General features: G+C 42.4%; 1 protein-coding gene across 7 annotated transcripts in view; it reads left to right on the top strand.

The window, feature by feature from the left end:
• The window catches only part of ofd1 (OFD1 centriole and centriolar satellite protein), a 67,928-nt gene that overhangs the window by 27,831 nt on the left and 12,271 nt on the right, over window positions 1-27,826 (top strand). For 4 of the 7 annotated variants that reach the window (XM_067992691.1, XM_067992692.1, XM_067992689.1 and 1 more), the window contains exons 14-19: window positions 1,911-2,041; window positions 4,579-4,690; window positions 10,590-11,210; window positions 15,177-15,312; window positions 18,120-18,220; window positions 22,338-22,454. In XM_067992691.1, coding sequence (XP_067848792.1) covers window positions 1,911-2,041; window positions 4,579-4,690; window positions 10,590-11,210; window positions 15,177-15,312; window positions 18,120-18,220; window positions 22,338-22,454 — 1,218 coding nt within the window. The remainder of the gene's footprint in view (window positions 1-1,910; window positions 2,042-4,578; window positions 4,691-10,589; window positions 11,211-15,176; window positions 15,313-18,119; window positions 18,221-22,337; window positions 22,455-27,826) is intronic. The other 3 variants (XM_067992695.1, XM_067992694.1, XM_067992696.1) reach the window with 3 other exon arrangements.

Genomic DNA, 27,826 nt, shown 5'->3' with positions numbered 1-27,826 from the left:
TTTTGGGTTCCCCATGTGCAAACAGGTGGATCCGTGGGGAACTCGGAAGTCGGGGGATTGGAGCCGGCTTCCGAACCCGAACGGGATTTCCGCGATTTTCGGAGCCCCAACGCACCCGCAATTTCCCCCTAAAATTGAGCCCATGGTGTTTTATTATCCCTGAGGAAAAGTCAAACTGAACCTGATTTTTGTCCTGCACCTGCTGGCCTGTTTCACAGAGCAGCAGTGGCCAACGACTGTAACTGTGCCTGTCCCACATTTAGAAGGAGATTCACAGTAAGAATTACATTGAACAGGAAAAAACAATAGGAGAAAATGGGAAGAAAGAACTTGCAATTCTACAGTGCCTTTCACATTTTCAGGACCTCCCAAAGCACTTCATTTTTTTTTGAAGTGTAATCACTTTTGATGAAGGTAAACGCAGCAGTCAATTTGTACGGAGCAAGATGCCACTCTCAGCAAATGAGATAAATGAACAATTGATCTGTTTTTGTGGTATTGGTGGAGGGATGAATGTTGGCCAGGAGAATTTTGCTGCTTTTTGATTAGTACCATGGGCTCTTTTATGTCCACTTAAGCTGGTAGATGGGTCCTCGGTTTAAAGTCTCATCCAAAAAACAGCACCTCTGGCAGTGCAACACTCCCTCAATACTGTGCTGAAGTGTTAGCCTAAGTTAGATGTTGAAGTCCTGGAAGACCATCTAACTTGGAGATGAGAATGCTACCACTGGGCCAAGCTGACATTTAAGAAAATAATTTTGAATGGTCTAGTGATACCACAGAGTCATGTTCCTGGCTTGAAATGAAAGGGATCTTGAGATTATGCTCTCAGTTTGAAAGGAATAAGTCCATGACCTCTCTGTTAGCTAAATTTGTGGTACCTCTCTGGTATCCTGATACCATGATTTGAACGCGGTATCAGGATACCACAGTACCTATAGTCTCTGAGCTTAGATCTGGTGCAGTGCAGGTGTCGTTCCTATTCATTACATCTAAATTCTGGAGGATCTGATAATCATTTGGTGGGTTTATTCCCCTTCTCCTTCAACCCTGAAGGTGAATTGAACATTCCACCATGCCATCTATTGAGCAGAAATTGAATGCTCAGCATTTAGAAAGTGGTCATATAACTGAATGGCTTTCTAGGCCACTTCAGAGGGCAGCTAAGATTCAACCACTTGATGTGGGACTAGAGTCACATATAGACCAGACCGGGTAAGAACAAATTATCCTTAAAGGATATTAGTGAACCAGTTGGGTTTTTATGACAATCTGCAGCTTCATGGTCACGTTTACTGGTACCAACCTTTTATTTGCAGATTCTTTTTAAACTGAATTCAAATTCTCAAACTGCCATGGATTTGAACTCGCGTTCTCTGGGTATTAGTCGAGGCCTTTAGATTACTAGTCCAGTACACTTGTTAGGAGGATAAACACCAACATAGACTAGTTGGGCCAAATGGTCTGTTTCCATGTTGGAATTTCTATGTAAATCTGTGTTCTGCACACCCCCTAGCAACCAGCTGGAAAGCACTGTGACAAAGGGTTGTGAACAGGTCTTTCTTGGTTAGTGAGGGGTATGGACGGCGGGTAATAAAAGGGAGTAAGACAGTAAATTTTCCCTTTATGCCTCTCCCCACCAAAAAATAATGTCCAAATTCAAATTTTTCTGTTACAAAGGCTTTCCTCATGAATGATTCAAGAACAGTGTTGATGTGATAGCATATATCACTTTTTATTTTCTCTATGGTGAATGATCCTGTTTAGTACAGTGAGAACTGCAAATGTATAATAAATATACTTTTTAAAAACTCCATCCATAAAAATACATCAAAATAGAAGGCATTAACGAAATAAGTACTGAAATAAAATGTTATTATGGAGTTAAAATTTCTAACTTGTCTTTTCAGAACTAAATCAACCTACAGCTGCTCATTTAGCTCTTCAAGCTGAATTGAAGAAAGCAGAATATTCCAGAAGACTTGATCAAGATGAACATCAAAGCCATAAACAGATATTGGAACAACAGCTACAGAATGAGGTAAAGTGTAAGCTAAAACACTGACATGCTGCTTATTATAACATTTATAGTAATGATTGTCACATCATTTCAACTAAAAACAGTATTTTTCAGAATTATTCTGGTTTGCGTCTCTCGTGGGCATACAAATGGTTTGTAAGGCCAATGCATGTGACAGGACCACAGTCCCTGCACAAAAATTGCTCTGTGGGAGGACAAAAGTGGCACATGTTGGCCAAGAAATTTGATCGCGTTTTACAAGCGCTAAGAGGACACATAAATGTTCAATATGGTGGGCAGGAAGCACATGCTCATTACCAGCTGCAAGTGCGCCGCCCACCATATTGGATTTGGCTGCTCAGTAGGCATCCATGATGCACATCAGAATTATTTTAAGCAATGACTAAAATATTCAAATTAGCGTTCGACGCTTGTTGGAGGAACCTTTTGTGATACTGGGCTGCCCCAGTGCCTGACTTGCCACATGCTAAACTCATCCAGCAACTTGTGGCGCGAACAGGCAGGAAGGACCCTCCATCAGCAGAATTTAAAAGGATCATCCACTACTTACAGGTTGGATGCTGGTTTGTCATTTCAGGCTGCTGGTTAACTTGTGGATGTATTTTGGCCTGTTATCTGAATCTGGGAACTTAATTTTGACTTCTGAGAAGATGATTTTGCTGGTGCTGCACTGTTTTGGCTGCCGTATAAATAGTTTGACTGCAGTCATGGGTAGTCCGGTGGAGCTGCCTTTGGGGATGGACTACAAGGGGGAGCAGCAAGGAAGACAGCAGGAGCAGCTGCGATAAGAGGAAGGAGGAGGGCACTGTGCAGGAGGCCATACCCACAGCGGGTATTCAGGGAGTACTTCTACATGAACTTTTTGGTTGAGCAATGTGTATGGTGCCTTCACTTCGCAAAGGAGGCAGTCACCAAGCTATCTTACCTGCTGCAGCCACAATTCGAGCCTCTAACCAGGGCATGGGCAGACACTTTTGAGTTTTCTTTTTTTCCTCAGCTAACTGGGCACATGTTGCTTCAAATTTTTAAGTTTTGTGATTTCTGCTTTGAGCAACATCTTTCTAGAAGTCAGAAAAATATCACACACATTTAGATGCAGTTTGAGATTACCCTTGCACCTCTCATGGTATTCTTTGTGTCTGTGTTAACCTTCCTTTACCTGGTAATATATAGCATCTTCTTTGTTAGTCGCATATCAGCTGTCCTTACATCATATCCTGCCCATCGGAGCTATGATTTCTTGACCATAGCTTGAACACTGTTGACTTAGCTCTGAATGGATTATGTTTTTGACACTCTTTCTTGACATGCAATCTGCTAGAAGCAGGTGTAATTTCTCTTGCTGTTTAAAATATTTTCTGTAGATGACCTAAGTTGTGTGGGTATAAGGGATGGATGTTATGATAAAAGCATGGTATAGCTTTGTTTCAAGTCTAGCACTGTTCTCATTGGACATCCTGAGGCCAATTTTAACATGGCCAAATCAGCATTAGAGAATGTCCTCAAAATGGGGTTGGTAGACTTACTGTCCCGTTAACACTGATGCTCCTGCTGCCATCATGTTTAAAGGGGCCTACTGCTAGGCAATTGACCCTAACTGTCCAGTTCTATGCTAAAATGGCAGAGTGCGCACAGTGCATGCTCCAATCAGTTTTACTGGCAGTACAGTCGAAGAGGGCCAAAAAAAAGTTTTAAGTTATATTTATGCGGCTGGAAGGAGCAGGAGTGCTCCTCCGGGTCCCACAAAAATAATCTGGGCCACTGCTGTACTGGGCTCCCCCCACCCCAGGTCTTACCTTGCTGCCCAATATTATGCCAGCCCAAAATCAGACAGGGTGTACACCAGGTGGACGATCTGCTACCACCAGATTTCTGTCTCCGTCGAAGTTGAAAGTTACTCCCAGTGAGTACTGTTGAGACACAGTCAAGGTCCAGGATTAGGACGTGTGCAAAATCATCTGGGGAGAACCCTCATCCTACCCGTCCAAGGGACAGCTTTTACTGTGAGACTGTACTGCCTGTTCTTTAAATTATATGTATTAAATATGTTCTCACTCTGTTTTAGTCCAAAGTCGCAAACCTATTTCAGAGTATTGGTTGTTGAGCAAAAAATCTTGAGCCTGCCTGATGTAAAACGACAAAGAGCTTAAGAGTATTTCGATATATTCTAACAAATCCTTAAATCATCTTGAAGTGTTGATTATAATGTTTCATCTAACATAGTCTACGAAGATGAAGGATATTGCTAGAATACATCACAACTCGCAGCAAATACACATCAGATATTAGTATTCCACACCTAGAAGTGATATTGCATTTAATTTTGGCTTTGGACAAAGTCGAGTATTCAAGGTAGTTCTATGTTATTGGATAGAATATTCAGTTATCTCAGTTTTTAATATGAGTAATTGATTTTTTAATCGCTGAAGGTAAAGAAAATGGGATAGTAAGAACACCGAAAGATGAAAGAGAAAGTTCACAGTTGTCATCGAATAAGCTTTTGTAATCACATTTGTGTTCAATCTTTCCTGCTGTAGATGGAGCGCTGTGCACAGGTAAGAAGCCAACTCATGGAATACGAGGATCAAACCAGAAGACTGAATGGGCAAGTTGATGACTTGAAACTTCAGTTGCGACAGACACAGTTGGGTATGTTGATTTGCAACAGCACTTAAAATCACCTACTCACTAATTCTACTTCTATATTGGCACTGGTAAATTGTCACTGGCTTTCCTGATTTTAGTAAAGCTAGCAATTGCTGCTTAAACACTTCTAATATTCTGGAGAGATCAATTGATGCAGCTGTTTTTATCAGTAAGACACAACAGGGTATAATGCAGTTCATGTGCTTCAAAATTGATGCATTCTAATAAAATAACATAATTTATGGGATTATTATCTTGGTTTTTAATGTGATTGTGTTCTGTACGAAGATTTGCTATGCAAGGATGTAAGAGTACTATGTTTGATGACAATCTAACATTTCAAATTAGTTTACCAAATCTTTTTGTTGTTTTTTTGCCTCGCTCCTATTTATAACGGATAGGCCCAAACTGAAGAATTTTTGAATCCTTGTGTATCTAGAATCCTAGAATATTTAATCAAATTTCTGGCTACTTTACATTTTACTCAGGATGTGAACAAGTTTCTAACAGGAATCAGTTTGTATACATATTTACTGATCTGTAGGGTAATATGTCAGATGATACAACAAATCACCATTGTGTGATGTTTATGTTAAAAGCAGTGTAAATTTGTCAGTGACTGGTATGGGCAATATGAATTGTATTCTAGCACAATCTGTAACCTCATGGCCCAGCATATTCCTCATTCTACCATTACCAACAAGCCAGGGGATCAACCCTGGTTCAATGAGGAGTGGAGAAGAGCATGCCAGGAGCAGCATCAGGCATACCTAAAAATGAGGTGCCAACCTGGCGAAGCGACAACTCAGGACAACATGCATGCTAAACAGCGGAAGCAACATGCTCTAGACAGAGCTAAGTGATTCCACAACCAACGGATAAGATCAAAGCTCTGCAGTTCTGCCACATCCAGTCGTGAATGATGGTGGACAATTAAACAACTAATGGGTGGAGGAGACTCTGCAAACATTCCCATCCTCAATGATGGCGGAGTCCAGTACGTGAGTGCAAAAGACAAGGCTGAAGCATTTGCAACCATCTTCAGCCAGAAGTGCCGAATAGATGATCCATCTTGGCCTCCTCCCGATATCCCCACCATCACAGAAGCCAGTCTTCAGCCAATTCAATTCACTCCACGTGATATCAAGCAACGGCTGAGTGCACTGGATACAGCAAAGGCTATGGGCCCCAAAAACATCCCAGCTGTAATGCTGAAGACTTGTGCTCCAGAACTAGCTGTGTGTCTAGCCAAGCTGTTCGAGTACAGCTACAACATTGGCATCTACCCGACAATGGAAAATTGCCCAGGTATGTCCTGTCCACAAAAAGTAGGACAAATCCAATCCAGCCAATTACCGCCCCATCAATCTACTCTCAATCATCAGCAAAGTGATGGAAGGTGTCGTCGACAGTGCTATCAAGTGGCACTTACCTCACCAATAACCTGCTCACCGATGCTCAGTTTGGGTTCCGCCAGGACCACTCGGCACCAGACCTCATTACAGCCTTGGTCCAAACATGGACAAAAGAGCTGAATTCCAGAGGTGAGGTCAGAGTGACTGCCCTTGACATCAAGGCAGCATTTGACCGAGTGTGGCACCAAGGAGCCCTAGAAAAATTGAAGTCAATGGGAATCTGGAGGAAAACTCTCCAGTGGCTGGAGTCATACCTAGCACAAAGGAAGATGGTAGTGCTTGTTGGAGGCCAATCATCTCAGCCTCAGGGCATTGCTGCAGGAGTTCCTCAGGGCAGTGTCCTAGGCCCAACCATCTTCAGCTGCTTCATCAATGACCTTCCCTCCATCATAAGGTCAGAAATGGGGATGTTCGCTGATGATTGCACAGTATTCAGTTCCATTCGCAAGCCCTCAAATAATTAAGCAGTCTGAGCCCGCATGCAGCAAGACCTGGACAACATCCAGGCTTCGGCTCATAAATGGCAAGTAACATTTGTGCCAGACAAGTGCCAGGCAATGACCATCTCCAATAAGAGAGAGTCTAACCACCTCCCCTTGACATTCAACGGCATTACCATCGCCAAATCCCCCACCATCAACCTCCTGGGGGTCACCATTGACCAGAAACTTAACTGGACCAGCCATATAAATACTGTGGCTACAAGAGCAGGTCAGAGGTTGGGTATTCTGTGGCGAGTGACTCACCTCCTGACTCCCCAAAGCCTTTCCACCATCTACAAGGCACAAGTCAGGAGTGTGATGGAATACTGACCACTTGCCTGGATGAGTGCAGCTCCAACAACACTCGAAGCTCGACACCGTCCAGGACAAAGCAGCCTGCTTGATTGGCACCCCATCCACCATCCTAAACATTCACTCCTTCACCACCGGCGCACAGTGGCTGCAGTGTGAACCATCCACAGGATGCATTGCAGCAACTCGCCAAGGCTTCTTCGACAGCACCTCCCAAACCCGCGACCTCTACCACCTAGAAGGACAAGAGCAGCAGGTACATGGGAACAACACCACCTGCATGTTCCCCTCCAAGTCACACACCATCCCAACTTGGAAATATGTCGCCGTTCCTTCATCATCGCTGGGTCAAGATCCTGGAACTCCCTTCCTAACAGCACTGTGGGAGAACCTTCCCCACACAGACTGCAGAGGTTCAAGAAGGCGGCTCACCACCACCTTCTCAAGGGCAATTAGGGATGGGCAATAAATGCCGGCCTCGCCAACGACGCTCACATCCCATGAATGAATATATTTTTAAAAATACATGGACTTTCAGAAAGCATTTGACAATGTACCACACAGGAGACTGTTGAAGAAGACTAAGAGGTATGCAATTGGGAGAATGGTAGAAAATTGGATTAGAAACTGGTTAGAACAGAGTAAACAGAGAGTAACAGTTTAGGGCAGTTTTTCAAAGTGGTTGGAAGTGAGTAGCTATGTCCCATAGGGTCCTTTCTGTTCTGGGCTTGCTTCTGTTCTCTGTCCAAATTTGCAGACGATACTAAAATAGAAGGCATAGGGCATCATTTTAGCACCCGCTATCGGGTGCGTTCCTGGTGGGGGGGGCTCCGAAAATCGGGGAATCCCGGAGCGGGACCGTAGCCCGGCTCCAACCCTCCCACTTCCGGGTTCCTCACTGACGTGTCGGCGTGCACACGCAGCCCCCGCTGGTGGGAAACCCGCAGGCAATTAAAGCCAGCGGGATGCCACTTGAAAGTATTTATTGTGCTATTTCAGGTCATTAACTGACCTGATTAAGGGATTATGTGAGGTGGGGTGGGATTTTATAGAAAACTGGGACTGTTTCCCGTACTGGGGGAAACACTCCCAGTTCAAATGGACCTGTGGCAGCTGCAAAGGTCCATTTGACAGGTTCGGGGGTGGGTGGGGGGGGAGACCCTCACTCATTGCAGGAGGCCACTCTGTCACTTGGGACAAAGTTTGGCCTCCACCACCCTCCTCCTGACAAGAAAATTCACCAACTTGCACACTTACCCCGGGGTCCAGAGACATGTACCTACCTTGCGGACCCCCTCAGATGTACATCTTCCGGATGGGGACCGCCGTAGCTGCAGTCATGACCTCCTCGGAAGGCGAACAGCATCACCAGCCTCGCCATCCACGCCGTCCACCTCTGACACGTGGAGCTCCACAACAGAGTGCTGTGACACATCCACCTGCACAGCAGGAGGGAGGGCAGCCGCAGAGAGAGATGCGTCGCAGAGGGCACTACCCTCGTCACAGGGTCCACAGACCGAGGCTCAGCTTCCTGGACCTCTCTGAGCAGCAGTGCACACGGAGGCTCAGAGTCACTCGACATGTAGTCGTGGACATCTGCAGCCTCCTTCATGCCGAGCTGCTCCCGGCTGGCCCGAGCACCATCTTCTTACCTGTCGCTGTCAAAGTCACCACTGCCCTCAACAACTTCTCCTCCGCTTCCTTCCAGGGTGCCACCGGGGACATCACCGACGTCTCTCAGCCGTCTGCACAAAAGAGCCCTGCAAATACACCAACACCCACTCTGCAGTGACACAATGGGTGGCATCTATTGTGGGTCTTCATTGTGATCCTCAGGAAAGGGCATTATTGCACAAACCAGACAAGATTCGCAAAGACGTGGCAGTAGTGGTGACAATATAATATGTAATGTGAGTTGATCAGAAATTAAATATAAGTAAAAACCATGACAAACCCTCAAACACCCTTGTGCATCCCCTTCATGCTCACGACACGTTTGCCTTACGCTGCCTACTGCACATATGTGATGCATGCCCTGTGGCTGCAGCACAGTTAGTGGCAGGTTGAGTGAGGCTGACTGTGAAAGAGATGCATCAGAGGGTGAGTATGAGATAGAGCCATGACATTGTATGAGGATTGGGTTGAGTGGTAGTGGCGGGATGAGTACTGGCGAGGTGAGTAAGTGCAGGTAAGATGAGGATGAGGTTTGAGTGGGTGTGAGGGGTAATGTGACAGAGTAGTGTTGGCAGTGCAGAAGGAGGTGTGGGGTGGGGGCGGTGATGTGGCAGATGGAGTGTAGGGGAATGAGTAAGTGGATACTAAGGAGCTTTTTCCCTTCGTTGAGGGTTCTATAACAAGGGGACATAGATTCAAGGTAAAAGGCGGGAGGTTTAGAGGGGATTTGAGAAAGAACTTTTTCACCCAGAGGGTGGTTGGAGTCTGGAACTCATTGCCTGAAAGGGTTGTGGAGGCAGGAACCCTCACAACATTCAAGAAGCATTTGGATGAGCACTTGAAATGCCATAGCATACAAGGCTACGGACCAAATGCTGGAATATGGGATTAGAGTAGACAGGGCTGATGGCCGGCGCGGACACGATGGGCCGAAGGGCCTCTATCCGTGCTGTATAACTCTATGACTCTGGCTGATCTACTGAGGTCATTGGAGCGCCTTCTGCACTGTATGCAGATGGGCGATATGTTGGTGGTGCAAGTGACCTCCTCTGCCACCTGGAGCCAGGCCTTCCTGGTGGCAGAGGCAGGCCGCTTCCTCCCGCCCGCCGGGGGGAAGATCTCTGTCCTCCCCCTCCTCCTCACCCCATCTATTGATACCTGGAGTGAGGCATCATTAAACTGGGAGCAGCCTTCCCCCTGGGCTGCTCCATGCTGTAATTTTTTCTATTTGTTGCAGCATCTGTCAGTGGAGGACTGCCCCTTTTAAATAGAGCTCCTCCAGCAGACAGATCTTAATGCGCATGCGCAGCCCGCCCGACGCGCAGATCAGCAGTGGGGAACCCGGAAGACCAGGTAAGTGGATCCAATTGGGCTGCGATCGCGCGGGTAGCTGACTAATTTCACCGGGCGCGTTACCCACGCGCCCAATAGCCCCCCCGCCGCGAACCCGCAGCCCTGGTAATATCGAGCCCATAGTAATTAATTCTGAGGACCAAAGGAAGTTGCAAGGGGATATTGATAAGATGGTGGTTTGGAAAATAAAAGTGGTAGATACAATTCAGTGTCAATAAATGTGAAGTGACACATCTTGGTTAAAAAAAAATGCAAGTAATAATTGTACTTTGGGGAACAATTGAGTGATGGTGAGGAGCAGAGGGATTTTGGGGGTTCAAATTCACAAGACCTTAAAAGTAGCACTTCAAATGGATTTGGACTACTGCTCGTGTGGAGGATAAACACCAACACAGACTGGTTGGGCCAAACAACCTATTTCTGCGGTGTAATTTCTGTGTAATTCTATGTTTGCAAAGGATCGGAAGCATTAATATTATTGTATCATGCGTAATATATTACAGTGTGATTGTAGTTTCAATTGCTTATTAAAGCATTGTTACCTACTTGTTCATTTCATATCAGAGTTACCTAATATTCTGTAGCTTTATGATTATACTTTTGCTTCTCTTCTTTCTTATTGTGCACTCTGCTTCCCCCCCCTCTGTGTGTTTTCTGCTCTTACAGCTTTAGAGAATGAAGTGTTCCGCAATCCCAAACCCTCTCTGGTTGATCGGTCAGTCATTGACCTCACTGCTGACCGAATTGTACCTCCTGATATTTATGTAGATGCTGGTTTACTTAGGAGTCGAGTAGCATCTGAAGACCGCCTCTTTTATGCAGGCTCTGGTATAGGTGCAAACTACTGCAAGTACACTGGGACACCAAGTTCTTCACCAGATTCAGACCAGGATTTTGTGGCAGGAGCGAAGGCTCGAATAAGGGAGCTGGAAAAGGAGTCTGAGAACCTAGAGGAAGCCTACAGAAATTACCAAAACAGAGTTATTCAAACTGCCATTCAAAAGAGTTCAGAGACTCGAGCTTTTTCCCCATTGCCAGTTAACAGTATTCTCAGTAAAATTCCATCCAGCCACCAACACAGAGTAACATTTGCAGACTGCGTCCTTACTTCTCAACAGCTAGAGCTCACTACAAGAGGTCAAATATATGAGGAAAGTCATCAACAAATAACTAAAATTGAAGATCACCAAACTCCCTCTGTATGTCTGTTTACATCACCAAGATACTGCTCTTCAACACCTGTCAAACAGAAACTTGAATATGACATGTGCAGGGCGACTTCAGAAGGTAGGATTTGTCATAAACTATAAAATACAGCATTCAATCTGTAGGGAGTGAGATATACAAGCAGTCAGTGTTACCAAGAAACTTATTGTGCTATTTGCATAACAAGAATTTCAATTCATTGTTACAGAAAGTTTCAAATATTATGGTACAACTATAAATACTGTACAGAGAATTGAAGTGAGAATAATTACTCCAAGTGAACTGACCCAATCAATCCATTTGATGAATTACTCAATATTCCACACTTATCAATATAGTGTTATTTATCACAGACACATTAATGGCTGATTATTTACATTTTTGTTGTGTCTGTGGTGCGTATTTAATAACATTGTAATTTTGTAATGGTAGATGGAAGTCCAGCTCTGAGCGTTTCTTCTCAAGACCTCTTCGTCTATAACTGAGAAATTAGCAGAGCAGTTATAGTAAAAATTGGAGGAACGATAGAGAAGGCATTCGTAATGTGAAGAAACTGAATTGACACCAATTAAATGATTTCACTTAGGGCCCATACAGATAGGGGAGAGAGAAGACTTTTTTCCCAACAATCTGGGTTGGATTTGAGCACAAGCCCAAGAGGCACTGAGCCACCCACAAACCCAACCTTGAACTTTCATGCAACCTTATGATGTGCAAATCTAACAGTCTAACTTATGCATCAGTCCCTCTTGCACACTAATAATAATATTCCTGGAATGGATTTCAAGTTTCTCGGGATTCATTCATAAGATCATAACATAAAAAAGTTAGGAATGAGAAAAGCCTATTCAGCCCATCAAGATTCATTCCTGTAATACCCTAACACTCCCATCTTGGGATCTAATTGCATTTTGCATGTCTCCAATGTTTATCTCTGGTACACTGCCTAAGAGATTATTTGAAATATTTCTCAAGAAGTTTGGCCTAATATTTATTTTAAAATTGCTTCTCACTCCTTTTAAATTAATTTTCTCTGGCCCTAATTTCCTGGCTTCCTTTAAAATAATATTCTGATAATCTATCAGAACTTTTGCAGCCTGATTTAAATGTCTTGCGCTGTAAGTGTGGCGATCTGAAACATATTTTTGTTGTGTGCAATAAATCTAAATCTGAAAATGGGCCATGAAGACTTTTAAAGAATAGGCAATAAACAAGACTTCACTTTTAGACAGATGTATATATTCCAATTTGATCAATAAGGTCATGTAAACAAAGCACATGCTGGACAGTTGTAAGAGTATTGTATTAACAGTAAAATCCAGCGCATAAGTTGCACTTTCCTGCAGATCTTTATGACTGTGGACCACAGATGTAACTTATTAACTGATGTGAGAGATGTGCCAATGGTACCCCACTCTTTTTCAAATCTGTCGTGGACACAACCTTTTTATATAATCTAATTATGAGAAGGCGATTGTTTGGCACAGGCATAATTATTATTATTGTAACATCCCTTATTGTGACTCATCAGTATTCTGGCTTAATACTGCTATTCTGTTAAAAGTTTAAATCGTCTGTATTATTACCAGGTTCAAACAGTTAAACTTTAGCTCTGTATTTTATTCCACTATTGTTCAATTTTTCTTTCACCCCAGTAATGGTACAACATTCAAACACTACTTATTCTGGGATATTCACACAAAGCTATTAATCGACTGATAGTGTGTCTTTTATAATGCTTTGATTTTGCCATTTAATTAATGCAATGGTAGAAATTGTTTTGCTTGCCATTTAGTCAAGGTCATGAGCACATCTGTTGACAAATTCGCTAATGTGGTCAACAAACTATATTGGTTATAAATTTATCAGTGCTTCTGTTGACATGATATTAACAAATGTTAGAAGTTAGTTGCTAAACTAGTGGACACGTCTTCAAATTTTGTTCATGGCAGATATTCAGTTTTAGGCTGTCTGGGTTCATGTATACATCATGTATTAAACAATTTACTTCTCATTCTCCGTCCATAGTGCTAACTGCGCGGAAGTAGGCTAGTTGCTAATTTTTCTTCTGAATAACAAAATTTATCAGCCTCTTGTGAACAACTCTGATCTGTAAGTGACTCATATGTTTATTTCACCAGTAAATTTTGGAGAGTTCATTTATTGACTATGTTGCCCCATCTGGTGGCCTGCCTGAGAAATTGCTATAACTTATTTAATGATGATGTGGAGATGCCGGTGATGGACTGGGGTTGACAATTGTAAACAATTGTCTCCCAATTATAACTTGGTGTTGTAAAATTGTTTACAATTATTTAATGATGGCAAGTGAGTTTGAATGTTAAATTGAGCCTGAATTTAAACTAGTAACCCTCTGGATGTAAGAGGAAAAAAATGAAAAATGTTTATTTAAAAGGAATTATAGCACAGATATGGAATTTGTTTTATTACTTGGAAAACATGACACTCAACCCATTGGGCAGGATTTGCAGCTCAACAATCCCACCGCCACTTATTTAGGACCCAACCACCTCCTCCCACCACTGAACAACATCTCCACCCTAACCACCCATTTCATCAAATCTTGACCCCACCCCCTACCCTTCCACAAAATTCAGCAGTGATTACTCACATAGCGCAAGATTACGGCACGCAACTCTATCCTCCACCCCCCCCCCCCCCCCCAACAACCAACACCACTGTATGATTCTAGGCCTCAACCCCACTCCTTCCACCGCAAGCTTTTAAGGCTAACCCTTCCTCCCCCACTTAATGATTGTGCCCCTCAACCCCCTCCCCCATGAGTATTTTTTCTATGTTTAACCCTACCCAGTGAGCCAGCTTTGTCTGCTCAACGCTCCCCCAACTCCCAACACTGGTCCTGTTTTCATCTCTTTAACCCCTGCCTCCCCTGGGATAGAGTTAAGCTCTCAAACCCCCCACCTCTCCCCTCCACACTGAGCAAGTTTTCGACTGTCAACCACTCACTGCTCCCTATACTGAGGAAAAAATTGGCTCACTTCCTCCCCTCTGCTGGCTGCATTTCCTGTTCCAACTCACTCACTGGCTGCCTATCTCTTCTTGCCCACTCCCACTATCTGCAACTGCCTCTCATAGGCTACCCTGCAGCTGCATTTCCCATCCACAGTAGCCCTCCATCTCTGCTGGCTGTATTTATCCCCTCCAATGGCTGGCTTTTCCAGGACTCAAATCACCCTATCCCCACAGATCTGATTTCCAGTTCCACAGAACTCCCTTCCTCTGCCTCTCCTCTGCTTCTTCCCCCTGCGCTCTCAATGGCTTTCCCATTGTTCCTCTCCCCCTTTCCTCCCATGCTCCTATTCTCTGCTCCCCATGTCTCCTCTTCCCCCACTTTCCACTCTCCTCCCCTCCTCTCCTGTCTCCCCTCCTGACCTCTACAGTTCCCCCACATCAGTCTCATTATCCTCTACCCTCTAACCCTAATTTACCTAAAAAAAAAATTCAAATTGATCTTAACTAGCTGTGTGTAATGCTACAAGAGATGAACTAAAAATATTTTTTTAAATTGCAACATTTTAAAACGTAGCTTTGCACTGAAGTAGGTCTCTGCTGTACCTGAACAAATTCAAACCAATGCAAGATGGCTTCCTGGTGAGTTTGGCTTTAAAGGGCTCAGGAATCAGATTGAGACCAGACTCCTGAGTTATACTGCCGCTTTTGTATCAATGGAAACCCATTATTGCTAGTGAAAGTGATGGTATTACTGCATCCTTACGAGTTTTCGACTCTCTACCAATAAAACTTAATTATATTTATAGTGACACCCATACTTTGACTTCTTGCTTGTAGCTTGCAAATCTTGACTGGGTATTTTTCTTTTTTGGGAGAGAGGTCCCATTCTGAATTGAAAGAAGAGGAGGGAATATTTTTATTTGGACTATAATTTGAATATTTTAAGAATGAAATGTTAAATATATAAATAAATAATAGAATATTTTAAAATATTTTAGTAATATCCATAAGCTGCTGCATGTATGCTAATAAAAATAACTTTTTTTTAAAAAGGTGATGATGGCTCATTTCTAGTCTCTGCTCCCAGCGCACCAGAACATCAAACATCAATTACAACAAATGAAATCCATTCCTATGACTGCCAAATAGTCAACTCTCCTTTATCTGTCAACTGTGGTACCAATGAAAGGTAAACATCCAGCCCATTCTATAGGTATCCCTGAAGCCTTTCTGTAAATTATACTATGGTATTAGACAAATAAGTTACAATTTTGTTTTTTAAAAAACGATGAAGTAATTAGGAAAACCAATAAAACAGCAGTGCACACTAAATCTGGCATTTTAACTAATTCTCTTGAATGTCTGCGATGTGCAGTTGACATAAGTGCTTCTGCTAATAGTAATGAGGTTCTGTTGAAAGCTTCATGCTTTTTAGTTTTGTTTAACTCCTCCACCCACTCAAACAGGCAGTATTAAAAGGAAGGATGTGTGTGTAAGTGATCATCTGGGTAGTACTTTTAGACTGCATATTCAGCAGAATACATCTTTATTCAAAAATTAACAAACAAAACACAATATTCACCTATTTATATCAGCAAGAGAACTTACTGAATTTGTGCTTGGTCCACGTTACTTAGTTTGAGATTAGTATTGCACTGACACGAAGGAGAAAATCAACTTTATTGACCTGTGGTAACAAGTCTGATTTTGTCTTAAGCAGTTGCTAAACTATTCTGTGTAGTTTGATATAATGGCAGAGATGCATTGCTTGCGTAGAATTTATCATATTTGGACCAAATGGTTTGTGTTTGAGTAACTGATTTTAATTTCTATTTTCTGTTCTGTAATTTTTGTAATGGTATAAAATAGATTTTTTTCCAGTTCCTTGGGGAAAACACCCCTTGAGACTAAGAGATCAGTTGGGTGTCCTGCTCCTAACGCCTTCTGATGCATTTCTCAAGTCAGTCACTTGGAGTTGCATGACAGCAGGCAGGGGCTGATTCTCCCTTTGTGTTTCTACCCCTTTTTCCTAACTTGCAGGAGACATCTGATTTTTAACTCAGCCACTTTTCTACGCAGAAGTACTAAGATTGGAACCTATGGCTTGAGGGAAATCAAAGTTGTGTTTACTCCAGTGCCATCCTTTTCTTTTCAAATTATCATTCTTCTTATTGTCCATTTTCATATACTAATTGGTTTGTCAAAATTTAAACCTCAAACCGTTTATATTTGTATATGATTTACGTCTCCATACAATTGATTTAATGTCCTCTATTTTTAGAAATAAAAGCACCTCAGTTGGCTTTAAATGATCTGAGTGTAATTGGCATACCCAGAAGTCTTCAGCTATTTTTCTTTGCTTGTCAGATGCAACTCACTTCAATTTGTGTTGCAAAATTGTTGTGTTGCTTACGTATCATGATATTGGGGTGATAGTGCTTTACATCGCATTATGTACTTCGGGCACCAGAGCCCCATATTATTGGAAGCAAGGCTCAATAAGACTCCAGCTTTTATGTTGATTAGAAGTCTTTCCCATAATGCGGCTAGAGTACCTGAGCAACGTGCCAGTAGCTCACAGAAAATGGACCTTTTAACACTTGACAGCCCTCTCCGAATAGGAGTTACACAGCTGCACCTTCCTTAGCTTGACCTGCAAAGGCTAGTCTGTTAAAGAGGTCCTTGTTCCCCAGGCCATTGTTGGCCACTAGGAAGTCCTACGGCTTTAAGGGCAGCCAGCAGCCGTTTACTAGTTACTGGTGCTCAATAATGCCACTCGCAACCCCTTTGATACTTCTAGCAAGTCATGCACCACCAAAATATTTCAATAAGCTGACCTCACATTTCTGCGCAAAGACGGCTATTTGGGGTGCAGGTGCACAGAGCACCTGAGGAGCAACAGTCCCCACACCGCAGCTCCAGGTCTGCATTATTGGTCCAGTGGAGACAAAAATTATGTGTAGCTGATATTCCTCCCTTATGTAAAGACCGCTCCTTTACATTCATGTATACTGTGTACTTGATTTTTAACACCTAGAGAATGGGTGATTGATACTGAGGATAACATTATTACAATAGAATGCACTGGTATGTGAATAACTCTTAATTGCACCAATGTACCCGTTCTACAACATTACCAAAAACTTGCCTTTACTTTATATAGCTGCTCATTTGATTTTGATTTATTTTTTCAGTTCTATCTGATTTAACATTTACCTAATTTGATATCTGCTCAATAATATCTGTCAAATACTACTTTAGGTGTCAGCTGTGGCTCAGTGGTAGCAGTCAGAAGGTTGTGGCTTCATGTCCCACTCCAGAGACTTGAGCACAAAATCTAGTCTGACACTGAGGGAGGAGCTGTCTTTTGGATGAGATGTTAAATCGTCTACCCTCTCAGGTGGATGTAAAAGAACACATGGTACTATTTTGAAGAAAAGCAAGGGAGTTCTACCTGGCCAATATTTATCCCTCAACCATCATCATTAAAACAGAATATCTGGTCATTAACACATTGCTGTTTGTGGGACCTTACTGTCTGCAAATTGGCTGCCGCATTTCCTACATTACAACAGTGACTACATTTCAAAGGTATTTAATTGGCTGTAAAGCACTTTGGGATGTCCTGAGGTTGTGAAAAGCACTATATAAATGCAAGTCTGTCTGTCTTGCTTTCTTGCTTTCTTTCTTTTGTGTAGTAAATTTGGTCCACTGTGTCCCACCACTCTGCTTGACAGAGATCTGCAGTTTTAGTGACCTGGGTTTTATTTCAATCAGATGTTCTGTTTAAAATCCATAATTTATAATGGTAGTAAAATCATAGCAGTTTTTTTTTCTGAATCAAACTAGCACTATATGCAAAAAAAAACTTTGGACATAATTTTATATTGGAAAAGACAAAGTAAATTCCTTAACATATTACTTTTTGGTAAATATATTTCTGCTTTAACAGTAGTGCTAATCTTATTTCACTTGGCTCTTTCTAATTATTTGCAGATCAGAAAATACTCTGATAGATAATCCTGTCTCTCGTCAGTCTTCAACAATTCAAAGGTTTGAAGAACTGATTGCTCAACCAGATGATCATTGTGAAATTGGTAAGCCAAATACATAGCTAAAGAAGTATTGACTGGTCTGTACAATTTTATAGATAAGAAGAAAACTGCAAAGTCTGAAACTCTAATCCAAAAGCAGAAAACACTGAAAATGCATAACAGATTAGTCAGCATTTGAAATAGAAAAGACAGGTTAACATTTCAGGTTGAGACCCTCCAACACAACTGGAATAGAAAAATTGGACCAATCACAAAAAGGAGGGGAAAAAGGGCAACCGGTAAAGGCCATGAGTGCAGCAAATCAAACAACTTTATTTTTACAAAGAACTAGCTAATGCATGTAATCATCTGCAGTCAGATTTTTAAAATGGTTGGTAAGGGGAGGAAAGTGTTGGGTGTTTTACAAAGGTCATCTCAGTCGGCCTGTAAAAGTGATCAGAAAGAAATGAGGTAAAAGTGGAAGGAATCACAGTAGAATGCAAATGTGAGAACATGGTAGGGAATTCACGAGGCAGCTAAGGGCTGAATTTGGTATAATCACTCTTCCTACCAGAAGGATGAAGAGTGCAAGGAAAAGCATGAAATACTTTTACTCAAGTTTCAGTTGTGCTCAACAGTGAGGAGGCCTAGGATAGAAAAGTCAAAATAAGAATAGGAAGGCACTTTTAAAGCATAGAAGGAGGCCATTGTGCCTTTCCTGGCTTTCTGAAAAGGCAATCCAAGTAGTCCTATTCCTCTGCCATGTCCATGTACCCTTTAACATTTTTCTTTATCAAATATTTATCCACTTCCTTTTTAAAAGCTACTCTCGATTCTGCTACTAGGAATATTTCTCATACTAACGGCACCCTGCTTAAAAAATTCTCTTGAACTTTCCCTTTGTTCCTTTGGTGAAGACTTTAAATTTATGCCCTCTAATTATCGACTAACTCACCAGCGGAAATAGTTTTTCCCAATTAGCTGTATCAAAACTTCTCGTGTGTGTGTGTATATATTATGATCTGGACTTGAATAAAGGGGACATAATATCAAAATTTGCAGACGGCACAAAATAAATATATATGAAAGAGAGATGTGCAATGGTTCCAACACTGAATACTATTTTTTACAACCATCCAGTCCAAAAAGCATACATGAAACACCACTCTCTATTTTCCATCCTTTTTTTCAACTTCCTATCCATGTGGTCACATTCCCATAATACCATGGCCTGGAAATTGGTTCTCGCCAGCAGCCGGCACAAACTGGGTGCAAGGAATGATGCCTGTGCTAGAACGGGTAGAGGCCTACCCGATATTGATCCCCTGGCCTCATTTACACGACCAGGAGAGGGGGAGGCAGGCAGCAACCAGGTGAAGGGTGGAGGCAGTGACTGGGAGAATGGTATTCAGCGACCAAGAGAGTGAGTGTGGGATGCAGGCATGCAATTAGAAGAGGGAACGAGGCAGGGGCTCGGGAGGGGGAGGGAAGGAGGGAGGTGATCGGGAGAGAGGGGGAGGCAGCGACCGGGTGAGGGGTGGAGGCAGGAAGTCAGAAGAGGGAGCGAGGCAGGCGCTCGGGAGAGGGAGGGAGGCAGTGATCGGGGGAAGGAGGAATGCATTCCTCCCGGCTCCATATTCAGGTAAGTTTTTTTAAAAACTTAACTTTTTGGTGGTAGCCTGTGGCTTTCCTGAACGGAGCCGGCCCAGCGCTGGCTGCATTCACGGCAGCCCAATTTTACAAAGGGGACCTCAAATAGGCTTTGGGCTTCTTGTCTATATATGCAGAGTGCCTAATGCCTGTTTCAGGCACGAGCCTTGAATGCATCTTTTGATGCCTATACCAATATGGCGAGTGGTGCACTTCCAGCTCAGAGTGTACGCTTGCTCGCTGCCCGCTATATTGGATATTTTTGCGCCTCATTTATGTCTGTAAAATGGGCACACTGTCATCAAATTTCTATGCCCATATGCTTTCATTTTATCAACAAGCCACGTAAATGGCTTCTTATCAAACGCACATTGAAAATCCAAATGCACAATTTCCATTGCATTTTGTTATTTCCTCAAAGAACTTTTAAATTTGTCAGACGTGACTTGTCTTTTACAAGCCCATGCTGGCTGTGTTTAATTTCATTACATCTTTCTAAAAGAGTGTTAATTTTACCAATTTTTTCGGTACTACTTGCTTATCTTTAGTAATCTTATCTAATCGCTCTACCTCCTCTTCTTGTAGCCTTTCATTCCCAATACTACGTTCTTCTGTGAAAAGTGCTCGTTTAGTATCTCTGCTATTCCCTTAACCTCCTTAAGAGGTTTCCTTATTCATCTCTAATTGGCCCTCTCCTATCTTTAACTCTTCTTTTACCCTTTGTGTGTTTATAAAATCGTTTATGTTGTCTGCGAAGTTTCCTTTATACCCTCATAATGCCATAGCCATTCTAATTTCTTTTTTTGTTTTCCCCATTGTATTAATATTCTGGTTGGTTTTCTTTTGTATATTAGCCCAAGATTTGTCACATGCCTCTTTTTTTCTTGTTTTTAATTTTAGTTTCTCTAGTCACCCAAGAAATTCCAGTTTTTTCTGCACCACCTTTACATTTTATGGGAATATATCAAGTCTGTACCCTAATGTTCTTCTACAGTTTGAATGTTTGTGCACTGACTTTTGGCCAATTTTTCTTTCCAGTTTATCTGGATTAGTTCCCCTTTTATCATTAAAATTAGCTTTTTTTCCTGTCAATTACCTTTATCTTTGACTGTTCCCTCTTTTTAATTTTTGTATCAAACCTATTTTCATTATGGTTGCTATTTCCTAGATGTTCCCCAACTATTATATTAACCCACTTCATTTCCTGTAACTAGATCCATCACTGCCTTTTTCCTTGTTGGGATAAAAACATACTGATCCTGAAGTCAGGAACTTGTGTGTGAGGAATAGTGGGGTTAGAATTCACTATCTTTGCACTATGTATTATAGTACATTAAACACCAATGTGCTGGACTCCCTTTGTAACTATCTTCATTGAAAAATTAGAAAATCTATGTTGACTGTCGATTTGTGACTAGAAAACTAATCATTATCAGGAATTCATCTTAGAAGTTTGAACTTTTGTCCTCTCCTGACTTTCTTAGAGTTTCAGTCGAGGCTAGGATTAAATATTCATTAGAATGAGAAATTTATAACAGTGGTGTTTGCTAATTTATCTGTTTCTGTTCAGTCAGAAGTTGGGAGAAATTTGCTACAAGAGTACTGTAGATAAAAAGTTATTAATTATATAACCTATTTAGATTTATTTTTGTAGTCTGATTTGTAAAAAGAAAAGCACTAAGTAGGAGCAGTTGAGTCAGACGTAGAGCATAGATCTTTGAAAAATATTTTTGTCTTGTATTGTGTGTTTTTAAAAAAAATATTCTGCTCTTTCCCTGCCTCCCCTTTTTAGATCCCTGACTGTTGCCTCCTACCATCACAGTTCCTGCTTTAACAAGGAAAGGAGGATGGTATGGGTTAATGACTTCTCAATAGCTGTCACTGTTGCTCAGTACTCATTTGACATGAACTGCTCCTGCTTGTTTTTCCTTCCCCTGAGATGGCAAGCTTTGCAGCTGTTCATTATCTCATCCAGCAGCTGACCAAGAATTGGCAATACTTGCTCAATGAAGGCTGGGGAGACTGAATGTCTGAGAAGGCTGAGATTCAATCTTGCAGCCCCCTGAGAATCTCAGTACTGTTACTGAGGCTACAGGGGTAACTGCATTGTAGATTTATAATATTAAAGAAATAATAAATGCAAACACAGATGTGCCACTGTGGAAAGAAACTGCAGACATTTGAGAATAATTAAAAGGGAAATACATTGCTTCAGAAACTGCTAAGACAAATGTCCAGGAATATTTCTATTGGTTAGAGTTAACTAAGATTACAAAGGGTAAAATGCATTTTCCAGTTTCCAAGGCAGTTAAAATTTTTGAGAGGAGTTTTCTGGTCAGAGGTTTATCGAGCATTAAAATGCAAATCTTGTTTGAGAAAGCAATGGGAGATGCCGTTTTTATTGGGTAAGTGAAGAATCTGGCCAGAAAAGATAATGATTTGTTGATATTCTGCGAGTGCTGCTTTTATTATTCAGCTTTCCATGTCATTGTTATAGTCAAACAAAAGACTCATTGTGTATTTCTTATAGTGCAAGAAGGCATTCCAACACTTAACAAGGATTTGTCTCAGTACTGGGAGGAAAAAATGAATAGAGGATCTGTTTCTTCGCTAGACCAAGAAACAATTTTATCTCCGCCAGATACATGTGAGTTTCCTACCATCATGTGATATGTCGCATTAGTGTGTAGGCTGTTGCATTGACCGTTGAGAAAATGTTAGAAAATTACATCTATTTTTAAGAATTGAGCTTTGTAGTTTACGTGCTTGTGGCGTTTTTGCCAATATTTGGGATGGTATCATTAATCCTTTACTGCACATGTGTTATAAAGGATAATGAATACTCCAGCTTCTTGTTTGTTCAACCTTCATGTACAAATAGGATTATTCATCTCCTCAAAGTGGGAGAAATCAATCATCTAGAAATATCAGAGTCAATTCAGTGCTCAACCTGCAGAGGCAGAGTGGGTGCAGGAGATCTGACAATTGGGTGAGCAGGCCTTAGGCAGGTTTGACCCCGAAATCCTTTAGCCCGTAATTATCCAGCTGGCCTCGTTTCATGTGCTAGAGTGCTTTTGCACATTTCATACTGTAGCGCCATTAAGGTAAAGAATGCAAGAAAAAATTATTAAATAAATATCAGCCGCAATTTCCCAGCATTTGTGTCAGGATTGTCTGTTTTGCTTTTAAAGCCCATTTTGAATGGGTACAAGGGAAGCTCCATGTGCGAGTCAGCTCTTAAAGAGGAATATGCTTTGGATGTTTTTTTGGTTGCAATGTTTACAGTAACTTTTTAGTACTGTGTTTTTACAGATTTTTTTTTCAATGTTTATGACATTTTAATTATTATTTAACTTTTAGGAGATGATTTTTATTTACTCGTTATGGTAAACTTGCTTTTAAATGTTCCAAAAACAATTATTGCCCACTAAGTCCCCTCAGAGTGGATTGTAAATGGAGCAATACAGAACTTCAGCTGAACAGGAACAAATGAGAAAAGAGGGTACATGGAAAGGAATTGTTCCAATACTAACTTTTAGAGGAGATCAGGGGGTCACAAGCTACAGAATCCCATGACAGATGGCAAGTGAAGGTAAAGTTAATGATGGCCATTGGTTTGGATGCGCCCCAAATATATTATTTTATGGTTGAGGTGGAACAAGATGAAAGAAGGTATGCCAGGAAGATCAGTGGGCACCTGAGCTGCACTGTCCATACCTGCCATTATGCCACCAATCGTTTCTGAAGCCCTTCAGCCACCGAATGGTGACTGAGCCCAGTGGCCTCCAAGTGCTGTAGGTTAGCAGGGAGCCAGTTGCAAGGCTTAGCCAAATGCTGCAAGCCAACCCTCAACTCAGACATGGCACTGTCAGTGGCAAGGAAGGTCACCACCATCCTCAACTTTTCTGCCTCTGGCTATTCCCAAGCTAGCACTGCTGTATCAACTAATGTGCTGGCCAAATCTATTTCAAACAGGTGACTGATGCAGGCGACAGCACGGCCAACACTTCCATCTCCTTTCCTACTGAAGAACAACAGGAATAGGTCATGGATGGCCAATTTCACCACACTGTATAAAGGATTTTTAAGAAAATACATGAGGTTGTTGATAGGCATGTGGCCATTTGACAAGCAGGTTCCTGCATCTCTGCTATTATCATTAGCTTCTCCTCACACATGCACTGTGACTCACCCATTGCATCTCTTCAGGCTTACTAACTGCATCCATTGGAATGTGTGCAACTGTGTTAGTGCTTAGAAACGTTGATGAGAGGTGTAGGGTGCTTGGTGGTGCTGTCTTGTTCTGCACAAATGGAATTAATAATGGGCTGCTTTCAGGTCTACAATGAATAAAAAGGAACAACGGTTAGAAAGCTGGCTTCAAGAGACACCCTCAAACAGAACTTGCTTTCCTCTGTACTGTATGTTACGTTTGTGCCGTTGTGTATATGCCTGTGTGGCAGTGAGTGTGAAGGAGGACAAGATACAAAATATAAAAGCTAACTTGTTGGCTTCACTTTCTCATGTTGCCTCCATTTGCAAGAGTGACCAGAGTGGCCTCCTCTAAGGGTGTCAAGGGTTTGTGATTCATCAACACTTCTCCAGTTCAGGGCTTTTCTTTTGTATTATGTGGCATCTTATTATGCAAGCAGAGAGTACTCTTGAAATGTGATGTTGAAGGTGCACAACCACAGTGACAGGCATGTGCCGAGCCTGCAGCCCATCCTGGATGTTAGTCAGCGATTATGCTTCTTGGAGCTAGCTTGCGTTTAGCCCTGGAAGATTTAAGTATGTTAAAGCTTTTGGTTTGTAATTTGTGTCCCACTGAAACATATATGCATGGAATTCTATGAAAGACTTGTATGGGGATGTGAGAGTTTGGCATGGATAAGTAGTAAATGAAACAAGTTGACAGGCAACACTTTATGGCATGCAATGTTACACCATCTATCTGATGCTTGGCACTTTTGGATTATCTTACCTTACCAGATTTCTTCGAGTATGCTATCTTCTCAAGCATCTGTTTCTGGATCCCACAGGTACTGTTCACAAGTTTGAGCCTGGCCATCACTGCCTAGCCACCACCTCCTGTCAGGCATGATACACTACTATCATGTGAATTAATTTCATAGACCTATCTGTTCAAATCCTCAAGAAAAGATTGATGCAGAATATGGGGTAACCGCTTTCAGCGGATAACAGGCCTTGGCCGCACAGGTCTATTTGGAGGCAACCTATCTCATTTTAAAAAGTTGGTGCTGTCTACAGCAGGAGATTGTCGCTACATTCCAGAACAAAACATTAATAAAATTCCACTACAGCTTCTGGCAAAATTGTACGACAGTTCTCAGCTGTTCCATTTCTCTGTGTCAAATGACCCATCAAAATCCTGTATAGGAAGAATCCATGATGAATAATCAAATCGGGCAAAAGAACCAAACAAATTGTAGCCAACATTTATTTACTTTTGTTTTCAAGGCACAGAAACATGGGGCATGATTTTAAATGGGAAAAATGTGCGGGTGGGGGGCAGTAAAAATGTTTAAAATCTAAAATCTGCCCACTTCCGGTTTTAACGGAGGCGGGACGAGGGGCAGGTAACCAACCCGCTCTTAGGAGGCAAGTCGGTCACTAAAAGCTTTCAAAGAGGCTGCATGCCTCCACTTTTACAGATTTTTTACTTTTAACCCCTGGGGGCTGGGATTTCCGGGCCTTCTACGTCACGCCATGTGAGAGGAGGCAAGAAGGCCTATCGTTTCTATTGTTATATAAAAAGAAAAAGGGTGGCTAAGGCAAACGTTGGTCCCTTAGAGGATGAGACCGGGAAATTAATGGTGGGAAACATGGAGATGGCAAAAGTGCTGAACAAATATTTTGTTTCAGTCTTTACGGTAGAGGACACTAAGAATATCCCAGCACTGGACAAACAGGGGGCTCTAGGGGGGGAGGAGCTAAATACAATTAAAATCACTAAGGAATTGGTACTTAGTAAATTAATGGGACTCAAGGCGGATAAATCCCCTGGACCTGATGGCTTACATCCTAGGGTCTTGAGGGAAGTGGCAGTGGGGATTGTGGATGCTTTGGTAATAATTTTCCAAAATTCTCTGGACTCGGCAAAGGTCCCGGCAGATTGGAAAACTGCTAATGTAACACGCTTATTTAAAAAGGGTAGTAGGCAGAAGGCTGGAAATTATAGACCAGTTAGCCTAACATCTGTGGTGGGTAAAATTTTGGAATCTATTATTAAGGAGACAGTAGCAGAACATTTGGATAAACATAATTTAATAGGACAAAGTCAGCATGGCTTTACGAAGGGGAAGTCATGTCTGACAAATTTGCTTGAGTTCTTTGAGGACACAACGTACAGGGTGGATAAAGGGGAACCAGTGGACGTAGTGTATTAAGTCTTCCAGAAGGCATTCGACAAGGTGCCACATAAAAGATTATTGCTCAAGATAAAGAATCACTGGATTGGGGGTAATATTCTGGCATGGGTGGAGGATTGGTTATCTAACAGGAAGCAGAGAGTTGGGATAAATGGTTCATTCTTGGACTGGCAACCAGTAGCCAGTGGTGTTACGCAGGGGTCGGTGCTGGGTCCCCAACTCTTTACAATCTATATTAATGATTTGGAGGAGGGGACTGAGTGTAACAGATCAAAGTTTGCAGATGATACAAATATGGGAGGGAAAGTCGAGAGTGAGGAGGACATAAAAAACCTGCAGGGGGATATAGACAGGCTGGGTGAGTGGGCGGAGATTTGGCAGATGCAATACAATATTGGAAAATGTGAGGTTATGCACTTTGGCAGGAAAAACCAGAGAGCAAGTTATTATCTTGGTGGCAAGAGACTGGAAAGTACTGCAGTACAAAGGGATCTGGGGGTCCGAGTGCAAGAAAATCAAAAAGTTAGTATGCAGGTGCAGCAGGTGATCAAGAAGGCCAACGGAATGTTGGCGTTTATTGCTAGGAGGATAGAATATAAAAACAGGGAGGTATTGCTGGAGTTATATAAGGTATTGGTGAGACCGCACCTGGAATACTGCATACAGTTTTGGTCTCCATACTTAAGAAAAGACATACTTGCTCTCAAGGCAGTACAAAGAAGGTTCACTCGGTTAATCCCGGGGATGAGGGGGCGGACATATGAGGAGAGGTTGAGTAGATTGGGACTCTACTCATTGGAGTTCAGAAGAATGAGAGGCGATCTTATTGAAACATATAAGATTGTGAAGGGGCTTGATCGGGTGGATGCGGTGAGGATGTTCCCAAGGATGGGTGAAACTAGAACTAGGGGGCATAATCTTAGAATAAGGGGCTGCTCTTTCAAAACTGAGATGAGGGGAAACTTCTTCACTCAGAGGGTGGTAGGTCTGTGGAATTTGCTGCCCCAGGCAGCTGTGGAAGCTACATCATTGAATAAATTCAAAGCAGACACAGACAGTTTCCTAGAAGTAAAGGGAATTAGGGGTTACGGGGAGCGGGCAGGAAATTGGACATGAATTTAGATTTGATGTTAGGATCAGATCAGCCATGATCTTATTGAATGGCGGAGCAGGCTCGAAGGGCCGATTGGCCTACTCCTGCTCCTATTTCTTATGTTCTTATGTTCTTAAGGCCTGAAATTGCAGATAAGTGCCTTTCTAGCACAGCTTGTGGGCCCAGAGGAGCAGGACTGCTTCCCCCAGGCCCAACATGCCTATCTGCAGCGACCACCCCCAGGTACTCCGCCCCCCCCCCCCCCCGCGATGTCCGATTTCCCCGCCCCCACCCATAATGTCTGATTTTCCCCCCTCCCACCCACGATGTCCGATGTCCCCCCTCCCACCCACGATCTTTGACCCCTGATGACCGAGCACCCCACCCCCCCCCCCCCCCATCTAACACTTACCTGTTCACGTCCTCTTCCTTCCTCTTCTCCCGTCCGACTGATGCCAGCCTGTCAACCAAGCTGGCCTGTCGAGCAGGAAACGTACAAAAAAAAACACGTCCTCACTTCAAAATTGTAATGACGTC

Source organism: Heptranchias perlo, chromosome 11 (assembly GCF_035084215.1).
Source record: "Heptranchias perlo isolate sHepPer1 chromosome 11, sHepPer1.hap1, whole genome shotgun sequence".
NCBI classification, from domain to species: Eukaryota; Metazoa; Chordata; class Chondrichthyes; order Hexanchiformes; family Hexanchidae; genus Heptranchias; species Heptranchias perlo.
The sequence above is the reverse complement of the archived record's forward strand: the minus strand, read 5'-3'. Positions and strand labels throughout refer to the sequence as shown.